The 10245-nt window shown below is 58.6% G+C and overlaps 1 protein-coding gene across 2 annotated transcripts; it reads right to left on the bottom strand.

Moving 5' to 3' along the window:
* Nucleotides 1-2074: 2074 nt before the first annotated feature.
* On the bottom strand, nucleotides 2075-7119 carry S1pr5 (sphingosine-1-phosphate receptor 5). 2 transcript variants are annotated; one of them, XM_063228658.1, is made up of 2 exons: nucleotides 6538-7119; nucleotides 2075-4519 (listed from the first exon to the last, which is right to left on the bottom strand). In XM_063228658.1, the coding sequence occupies exon 2, from the start codon at nucleotides 4500-4502 to the stop codon at nucleotides 3291-3293; it is 1212 nt and encodes a 403-aa protein (XP_063084728.1). In that variant the 5' UTR covers nucleotides 4503-4519; nucleotides 6538-7119; the 3' UTR covers nucleotides 2075-3290. The 2 variants fall into 2 exon arrangements, with proteins under 2 accessions (XP_063084728.1, XP_063084727.1); XM_063228657.1 differs by having other exon boundaries at nucleotides 2075-4840; nucleotides 6538-6896.
* Nucleotides 7120-10245: the final 3126 nt, after the last annotated feature.

Here is a 10245-nt window from a genome sequence, read left to right on the forward strand (position 1 = left end):
TCTGTAGCCCAGGCTAGCCTCGAACTGTCAGCAATCCTCCTGCCTCAGCCTCCGGGGTGATGACAGGCATGTGCCACCACACCCGGCTACCTGCATACCATTTAAATGTAGAGAATAACAAGAGTTGTAGACTGGACCCGCAGAGAGATGGTGTTCAGAGATGTAGCCACGTTTATCTGAGGCCCTGAGGATGGTACCCCTGGAAGGGATCAATGCCCTTCTAAAAATAGACCAGCAGAGATCTTGCTGTCTTTGCCAGCTGGAGGGACACAATGGAAGCCAAAGAGGGTGCTGTCAGGGAAACCCAAGCCACCATGGACTTCCAAACGGCCAGAACAGTAGGAATCTAATGCCTGCCATTTAAGTCGTGAGGTTGCGGTGACTCCAGCCTAAGCTAAGGCAGCAAGGTGATATGAATGCGTGTGAAGGGTGAGGGTGCGCGGCTGGAGATCCCAGCTACTTCGAGGGCTGAGGCAGGAGGATCCCTTGAGCTGAAGAACTTTGGGGCCAGCCTGGGCCATGTATCGAGGCCCGTGAAATAACATTAAAAAAAATGTGTGGATGAACTGCTGTGGTGCACACCTGTATGTAATCCCAGCACTGAGGAGGCTGAGTCAAGAGGGTTACTAGTTTGAACCCAACCTGGGCAATTTAACAACTTAGAACTTGTCTCAAAAAAACGGGGGGGGGGGCCTGGGGATTTAGCTCAGTGGCATAAGCACCTGCCTTGCAAGCAGGCGGTCCTGAGTTCGATCCCCATACAGATTAAAAAAAAAAAAAAAAGCCTGGCGTGGTGGCTCACACCTGTAATCCCAGCATTCTGGAGGCTGAGATGGGGGGATCTTTGCAAGTTCAAGACCAGCCTGGGCTACAAAGTGAGCTCAAGACCAGCCTGAACTGCTTAGTGAGACCCGGTCTCCAAAAGACAAAAAAGAAAAAGAAAGTCAGGTATGCATGCCCGTAATCTCAGCACAGTAGAAGCTGAGGCAGGAGGATCACTGTGAGCTAGAGGCCAGCCTGGGGTACATGCTGAGACCTTGTCTCAATAGAAACAAAAGGTTACTCTGCAGTTCATTTATATACAAAATAGTTCTGGAACATCCCCAGGAATCCCGCCAGTAATGGTGACCAGAAAGGAGAACTAGGTGCTTTTTTAAAGATTTAACTGGAAGACAAATCTACAGATCCCCTACCATTATGTGGCCAACAATCTCATCAGCAGAGGAGGCTTGGGGAGGCCTTGGGTACCCCCGGGAGATCAAATAGGCTGGGGACAGGGGACCCCGGGAGCGACCCCCAGCGGTAGGCTCCAGTGCACCTTTGTTCCTGAAATAGACTGGTTTACCATGCGCATGCGCATGGCATGCGGCGCCCCTCAGTGGCGGTCAGCGATGCGCCCCCAGATCCAGCCTAACGGCCTCCAAGGCTGCCTGCAGTTCCAAGGTCTCCCAGCAGGTGGCGCGCCGCAGCCCGAACCCAGTCAGACGCCCCCCGCCCCGCCTGCTCTGCCCCGCTGCGCTCAGGAATGTGTCTGGGGACCCGCAGGGGGCCCCGACCAGCGCGCCTGGAGCCTTTTATGGGCACAAATGGAACCTTGGTATCACTCCCGAGCAAGAATGCGACCCCCGCTGGAGGGAGGGTTGAGCTGGTCCTGCCTGCAGGACCAGACAGCCTGGGCTGGTCCTGGGCTGAGGGGACCCACCGTCAGTGGTTCTGGCCCCTAAAAGTAATGGGAACCCCTGTTCTCCAACGTTAAAAACACCGAGTGTGGTAGCACAGGCTTGTAATTGAGCCCTCTGGAGGCTGAGGCAGGAGGATTGCTGTGACTTTGAGGGCAGACTGGGTTACAAAGTGAGTTCAAGGTGAGCCTGAGCTGCACAGTGAGACCCTGTCTCAAAAAACAAAACAAAACAAAACAAGTCAGGGATGTAGCTTAGTGGCACAAGCACCTGTTTGGTAAGCATGAGGTCCTGAGTTTGATCCCTGGTACCCAAAACAATAATAATAAAAGAGTGATAAAATAATCATAATTCCAGATCTAGCTCAGTGCAGGGATCTAGCCAAGTACAATAAATGGTAATAACTCTAGTTATTTTATTATATTTATATTTTTAAAATAAAGGATCAGGGCTGGGGATTTAGCTCAGTGGCACCAGTGCCTGCCTGGCAAGTGTGAGGTTTTGAGTTCAATTCCTGGTACCAAAAAAAAAAAAAAAAAAAAAAAAAGGATCCCACACCACACTCAAAGAATTTGGAACCCAAGGCCTCATATTTGCTGCACAAGCAAGCATCGACCATGGAGCACGGCCCCAGCCCACAGTCCCTGAGATCCCAGCACTGTGGGAGGCTGAGGCAGAAGGATCTCGTGTTTGAGCCCAGTCTGGGTAACTTAGCAAGACTCCGTCTCAAAATAAGAAATAAAGGGGGAGGGGGATGTAGCTCAGTGTGAAGCCCTTGGGTCCCATCTCCAGGACTGCAAAAAATTAAAACAGATAGAAGCTTGTTGTTAAGACCTGAGTCTCCTAGCATCCTCTTAGGAAGTCATTTTGTTCGTGCTTACAAAGTATTCTTCATTTCCATCTGCAGGCTCCAAAGCATCTAGAACCCCGATGGTCTGAGCATATCAGAGGTCTTCATCATGACTCCTCTGGGCTTGTGCTGTCCCCGTTGTCTTCTGACTCCCATGCAATATGCCTTTGTCAACCCTGTCATGTCATCTGTCCTTGACAGGTCTCATTCTTTCTCCAACTCACGGTTGTAGCCAAGACCTTCCATTTGTGGGACCCACGAGGATATCCCTACCCCAGGGCCTTTGCACTTGCCGAATCCTCATCCTGAAATGCTTTGGCTCACGTGTTCCCAGCACCACTTATCTCAGCCCACATCACATGTCACTTCCTCTGTACCGTCTCCTGCCTGAGTTGTCACTTATTGTATCACTGCAGTTTGTCTGTGTCCCTCTAGAATGTCAGTTCCATGAAGGCAAGCAATTTTTGATGTTTGAGGCTGGATCTCACAACGTGGTTCTCATCCTGGCCTCCAGCTTTTTTTGTACCCCATGCTGGCCTCAAACTTGTGCTCCTCCTGCCTCAGCCTCACAAGTGCTGGAATTATTGGTATGCACCGGCAGGACTGGCTCAGGCATTTTTGTTTGTTTGTTTTTTGCTGTTCTGGGGTTTACATTTCCCTGTGTCTTTTCTTTTTCTGTCATTTGCACCTATCTTTCCTACAAATTTTTTATTTAAAAAAGTAAACGTCTTCAGAATAGCTCTTGGGAAGGGCAGTGGGGGTCAGTCGGCAGCGGGGCCAGACACCAGGGTCCCGGCAGCCGTGGCCGCACCGGGGCTGCCCGAGGAGCCACTGGTGTCCGGGGCATCACCCTGGCGCGAGGAGTGCTCAGAGCGGCTGGAGCTGAGGTCCAGGCCGGGGGACAGACAGCGTTGCCTGCCCCCGGAGGTCCCCGCCGCGCTCCCCGAGGGCTGGAAGCCGGCAGGGCGTGGGCCACAGGGGCGGCGGCCACAGCAGAGCAGCTGCAGGAGCGCGTGGCGCAGGTCGCGGTTGGTGAAGGTGTAGATGATGGGGTTGAGCAGCGAGTTGGCCATGGCGAGGCCCAGGAAGGGGTCGGCCTGCAGGAGCACTGGGCAGGCCCGCGCGGGACACGCCACGTCGAAGAGGAGCAGGAGGAACAGGGGTCCCCAGCAGGCCACGAAGGCCAGGAGCACCACGCTGAGCGTGCGCAGCAGCGCCAGGGAGCGCGGGGTGCGACGCCTGCGGGTGGCGCCCCCCCTGCCGGAGCGGGTCTTGGCGGTCCCGGGGCGCGCGCGCAGGCGCCGAGCGTTGGCGCGCACCCGGCAGTAGATGCGCGCGTAGAGCGCGCAGATGGCGCCCAGGGCGCCCACGAAGACCAGCACGCAGAAGAGCACGTAGGCCTTGGCGTAGAGCGGCAGCACGGTGGAGCAGGCCTCCAGGCGGCCCAGGCAGTTCCAGCCCAGCGCGGGCAGCAGCCCCAGCACCAGTGACGCCCCCCAGGCGGCGGCCGCCAGCGCCAGCGTGCGCCCCCGACTGGCCGCGGGCGCGGGTCCCCGGCGCGCCATGGTGAGGTGGCGCTCGAGCGCGATGGCCAGGAGGCTCAGCACGGACGCGGCGAGCGCCACGAAGACGCCGCCCTCGCGCGCGAACCAGAGCGCCGGCGACAGTCGCAGCGTGAGCGGCCCGGACAGCAGGATGTTGGTGGCGTAGGCGGCGCCGGCCAGCAGGTCGGAGAGCGTGAGGCTGCCAAGCAGCAGGAACATGGGCGCGTGGAAGCGCGGGTGGCGCGCCAGCACCAGCAGCACGGCCAGGTTCTCCAGCACGATGAGCGCGCACACGGCCAGGCACACGGCGGCGTCCGCGCGCAGCCCCGCGCCCGGCTGGTAGCGCGCCCCGCGCAGCTTGCCCGTGTAGTTATAATGGAGCACCAGCACCTCGCTCACCGGCGCCGGCCGCAGCAGCCCCGGCTCCATGGGCTGCCGCCGCGAGGCTGCGGAAAGGATAAGGAGTCCGTCAGCCGGAGGTTCCCACGGTACTGTCCCGGGGCGTGTGGAGGGTGGGCCGGGCTGAGGAGCCCGAGCCCCGCGCACTGCACCCCTTCCCCCGCGCGAGCACACCGGTCGGGGCACAGGGAAGTTCAGGGTGCACAGGACACGGGCAGGCGCGCGCACAGTATCCGGATGGGACAGAGTGGCATGCCTTGCTGTAAACAGAAACGCTGAGCCAGGTGTGGGGGTCGAGCCCGGCTGGGGCAGGAGGACTGCGATGTCCAGCTCGGTGGTGACATAGTAACAGCTTGGTGAGAGGCAATCTCAAAATAAAAAAAAAAAAAAATTAAAAAGGGCTGGGGAGTTGGGCGTGGTGGCTCACGCCTGTAATCCCAGCACTCAGGAGGCTGAGGCAGGAGGATGGTTGTTAGTATGAGACCAGCCTGGGCTAGAAAGTGAGCTCAAGGCCAGCCTGAGCTGCATAGCGAGACCCTGTCTCAAAGAGGCCAAAAAAACAACCAAACCACCTAAAATTATAATGGGGCTGGGAATTTAGCTCAGCGGCATAAGCATCTGCCTTGCAAGCAGGTGGTTGTGAGTTCAATACCTGGTACTGATTAAAAAAGAGACAAAAATAAAGGGCTGAGAGCTCAGTGCAAAGGCCCTGGGTTCTAAACACACACACACACACACACACACACACACACACACACACAGAGTAACATGGGCACGCATACACATGCAGATGAAAAGTGCAAAACACACAATCACACACTCCTGAAACACAGGAAGACACAATGACCATACATGTGCAGGACACGGGGACTCAGGCCTGCTTTCCCAGCACTCTGAGAGGCTGAGGGTCGAGGATCACAAGTTTGAGCAACTTAGCCACTCAGCAAGACCCTGTCTCAGTGTACACAGAGCTGGGAATGCAGCTCGGTGGAGAGGCCTGGCCTCAATGCCCAGCACTGCAAAAATAACAGATGAAATACAGGGATAGAGACTTAGACAGAAATGCACAGCAGCGATCATTCCGTCACACAGAGGCCCACATGCGCTCATGCTCAGTGGCACAGGCCACAATTTCACAACCTCCACCCACACCCATCCTGGGGCCCTGGGCCCCACACCCCACACCACTTGCTGAACTCTGAGTTTCCTCCTACTAAAAAACTCTTCATCCTGGCAAAACCCCCTGTTCTGAAGCTATAGCCCCCCACCCGTGTGACAGAGGAAGGGCCCCAGGACAGCAGACAGGAGCCCTGGCAGCTTTTCACATAGGAACACGCGTGTCATTACAGCATAATAACGCTTCCCACTTGGGATGCAGCTCTGTAATCCTCTTGGCAATCACCCCCTTAGTCCCAGTTCACAGAGGAGGAAATTGAGGCTCAAAAGAAAAACTTTTCTTTTGCCAGACATGGGCTTCCTATGGAGTCCAGGCTGGTCTTGAACTCACTATGTAGCCTATGCTGGCTTCAAACTTTCAGCCATCCTCCTGCCTCAGCCTCCCAAGGCTGGGATTACAGGTGTGCACACCACGCTTGGTTTAAAAGAAGCTCTTTTGAGAAATGGCTTTCCTGTCCTTCGGGTCCCACTTCAGATTTGGGAGGGGAAGGAACACAAGGACTCCAGATGGCTTCAGTCACACACTGGGACCCACACACTGGGCAGACTGGAGGTTGTCGGCTCTGTGGCGCAGAGACCAGAAGACGCCAAACACAGAGCCAGAGGCTGGCGGCTGTGAGATGGGGATACACCCGGGGGTCTTATCCGCAGCCCCCTCACCCTGCACAGATTTAGAAACACTGTAGTAGCTCCACTTAGAGAGAGTGAGGCCCGGGACCCTACACCTCCCTGGGGAAACCTCTGCCTGCTTTCCTGGAGGTCTGGGGAGACGATGGGGACGCCCCCCAGCAAGATCGCTGGGCCTTCCCCGCCTGCTACCTCGCCAGCCCAACACCTCCCCACGCCAGAGAGCGCCCCAAACCCTCAGAGGCCCGAGCGGGATACTCACCGTGTGCCCCCACCGTGCGCCCTGGCGGTGCTGCTGCCCCGAGCCTAGCAGGCTCTCGGGGGCGGGGCTGGGGCTGGCAAGCGAGGGGCGGTGCCCGGTGGTGCCCACCCCCGGGGCCCGAGAACACAGCCCTTGGCTGCCAGCCTGTGCCACCCGCCGCGGCACCGGAGAGCGAGCCGGCGGCGACTGGCACCGGTGAGCCCGCGGCTTCCCCCTCCGGGCCTGGGCTGCGCTCCCGGGCCGGCCCGTCGCGGTGGGAGGACCGGAGGCCAGGGAGTGGGAGGGGTCCGCAGGCGTGGCCGGCTGGATCCGAGCCACCTCCCACTGCGCACCCCCAACGCGGGGCCAGGCTGGCGTCTACAGCGGTGGTCACTCCCCACTGTCCGTCCTCTCTCTACCGAGCCCCCCAAGATTGCACCACAAGTGCGCCCGGCGGTGCAGGACCCGGTCAGCGCAGGTCAGGAGGGCTCACCCGAAGGGGCCTCAGTAGTTGGCCCCTTGCTGTCTCGCCAGCCCCCTACCCCGGCTCCGGGCGCAGGCCCCTCCCCAAAGCTGGCTTCCACTCGGGGCCCAGGCGCGTGGAGGAGGGGCGGGAGCAGACAGGGTCGCCCGGAGAAGCCTCCTGCTCCCCAGATGAGGAGGGTCTGGCTCGTCCCGCCCCCTGGTTCCAACATTTGCCCCTCCTCGTCCCTGCCATCTAATCGCTCCTGACAAATGTGATTTACTGCTCTGTTTCCGAACCAGCCAGCGTGTGTGGTGGGCACTGCGGGGACACAGTAGGTGCCTAACCGGTGTCTGCTGAATAGTGAGAGAGCGGGGAGTGGGGGCCCCCACCTTCATCCCAGCAGTCAGGAGGCTGAGGCAGGAGGATCGCAGCCAGCTGGGAGGGGGCACCTGTTGATCCCGGTGCTCCCTGACTGCGTGAGCCCTGCTGTGCAGCGCTCTCTCTCTCTCTCTCTCTCTCTCTCTCTCTCTCTCTCTCTCTCTCTCTCTCTCTCTCGGTCACCTCTGTATGACTGTCTCACGCCTCTCTAGCGGGCCTGTCCCAGCTGGCCCTGCCACACACACACACACACACACACACACACACACACACACTCAGCTCCCCCTGGGCCCGCTCCTCCTCCCTGCTCCTCCGCTGCGGGGACCGGGGTTGAGGGTGACCGCGGTGCCTTCACTGCCGCTGCGCCCTTCGCCCTGACCACCCTTGGCCTTGCTGGTCGCGCTGGGGAAAGGGTGACCCAGAGACTGCGGTGGGGGTGGCTCCTGATGTGTCCCTACTGGAGGGGCCACCGGGGCGCCCGCGCCAGGCTGGACGCGCTTTTAGTCCTTCGGGGGCCTCGCAGACCCCGCCCCCGTGGCCCCCCTGGGACCTGGACGGCTCCAGTCCAGGCTCCTTCCCGCCTCCGGTGTCGACCAATCAGAGTCAGCGGGGGGAGGCGCAGCCAATGGGCTCGCTGGGGCGGGGGGCGCGCGCGGCTTAACCCCTCCAGCCCCGGCTCCGGCGGGGTCTTGAGCTTCCGCGGAGGGGAAGAGGCGGCCGCGGGGAGGCGGCCTTTCACACCCGCGGGGCGCCGATCTCGCCCGCGTGGGGGGCGGGGGACGCTTCCGGCCGCTGTCCCGCGTGCGCCTTTTTCCCACGGAGTGGGGGCCCTGGGGACTCGGGGCGTCGTGTCTGCGATCCACGTGAGGAGGCCGCGGACGCCCGAGCCCCCGCCCCGCGTCTCTGCAGCCGGGTTCCTGTGAGGCGCCTGCTCCGCGGCCTGCGCGGCTCCCGGGTCGCTCGGCAGAGCTTCACGCCCGCACCGGGCCAGCCCTGTGCCGTCCCTCGCGTCTTTCTACGTCCGCCTGCGTCCTCCCGAGCCTCCAAAAATTCAAAATCTTGGAGCACAAGGGTCTTTGGGCGTCCGTCCATCTCTTTCCTCAGTCTTCTGTGTCTCTTTTTGTTTTGGAGACTCAATTGAGATTCTCAAAAAAAAGTGATTCTCATGCCTCAGCCTCCTTAGTAGCTTGGACTACAGGCATAAGGCACAGGGCCTGTCTTCCTTCCTCTCAGTGTCAAATGTTGTGTGTGGCACTGGGGGTTAAATCCGGGGCCTACAACCCAACTCCTGCTTATTTTAGTTATTTATTACTTACTTATTTTTTTGGCATTGGGAATTGAACTCAAGACCTTGTGCTTGCCAGGCAGGCACTGTGCTGCTGAGGTAAGTATATACCCGGTTTCTTTCTTGTGTGTGTGTTGTCTTTTTGAGACAGGGTCTCGCTGTGCAGTTCAGGCTGGCCTTGAGCTCACTATGTAGCCCAGGCTGGTCTCGAACTCACAACACTCTTCCTGCCTCAGCCTTCCGAGTGCTGGGATGACAGGCATGAGCCACCACGCCCGGCTATATATCCGGTTTCTTATTTATTATTTTTTAACGACAGGATCTCACTCAAGTGCCAAAGTAGAATTACAGGTGTGTACGAGCATGCCTACCTATTGTTTTTTATTCCACTTTGTTTTGTCTTGTGTTTTGAGACAGGGTTGCACTGTCATTCAGGCTGGATTTAAATCCACTATGTAGCTCAGGCTGACTTCGAACTCATGGGGGTCCTCCTGCCTCAGCCTCCCACATGCTGGGATTATAGATGTGCACCGCCACATCCAGCGATTCTTCATTACTTTTTTTATTTCTTTGTGTGTGTCTGCCCTAGAGTGTCAACTCCACAAGGCAGGAACTCGGTTTGCCCCTGGAATGGAGAGGCCCCTGGAGCCTTGACACCCTCATCTATAAAGTGACCATAGCAGTACACAACAGCAGGGCTGATGTGGGGACGGCAGACGTCTGAACAGACACAGGCATACAGTAGGCGCTCCAGAAGTGTGACTGCAGCTGGTGCCTTCGTGGCACACAGCTTTCACCCCAGCACTCGGGAGGCTGAGGCAGGAGGTTCTCTGCAAATTCCAGGCCAGCCTGGGCTACACAATGAAAGCTGTCTAAAAAAGCCTATGTGGGTATTTTTGTTCCGCCTGTACCCACAGAGGAACTAGGAGGGACCCCCACCCAGCCCTAGGCACCTCCACCTGCCCACCCTCCCCGCTCCTACTGGCCAGGCCAAGCGGGTTTCACCCCAGCCCGGCTCTGCCTGGTGCCAACGCAACAGAGGCCTGCCTGGGCCGGCACCTGCCCAGCCGGTTCGGGGCAGCACCTCTGCCCACAGCGCCCACTCTGCAGCTGGCCTGCACCTCCCAGGAGGTGAGAAGCCCTGAGGGGGCCGCACCCAACCCCCACCCTGCCCAGGCACCCTGCCCGGCGGGCTGCAGTGGGGCTCCCCCAGCCCACACCCCACAATCCCAAGATCAAACCTGGCTACAGAGCAGGTGGGCTGGGCTTGGGGGGGTCTCTGGTGCTCCCCTCCCCCAAGCACTGCAATCCTGCCGGTGAGGTGGGTGGCTTTGTGCCCATGGGTGCACCCTAGAGTTGGGTATGTAAGCAGATTTTTTTTCATGTACTGGGAATTGAACCCAAGGCCTTCACATGGAGCTTGCCCAGCCTAAAGCTTGTCTAGTTTTCATTTTATTTATTTGTTTTGTTACCAGGAATTGAACTCAGGACCTCGAACTTACCAGGCAGGTGCTGTCAGGCGCTGAGCTACATCCCCAGCCCCTATTTTGATTTTTTAAGACAGGGTTTCACTATGGAGTCTGGCCTTGCCTGGAAACTC

This window comes from Cavia porcellus, unplaced genomic scaffold (assembly GCF_034190915.1).
Source record: "Cavia porcellus strain 051 isolate PalLab524CR breed Dunkin Hartley unplaced genomic scaffold, mCavPor4.1 scaffold_17, whole genome shotgun sequence".
NCBI lineage: Eukaryota > Metazoa > Chordata > Mammalia > Rodentia > Caviidae > Cavia > Cavia porcellus.

Bases quoted from the DNA above. Each gene is read 5' to 3' on its own strand.
- S1pr5 (XM_063228658.1), bottom strand. From the start codon at position 4,502: ATGGAGCCGGGGCTGCTGCGGCCGGCGCCGGTGAGCGAGGTGCTGGTG.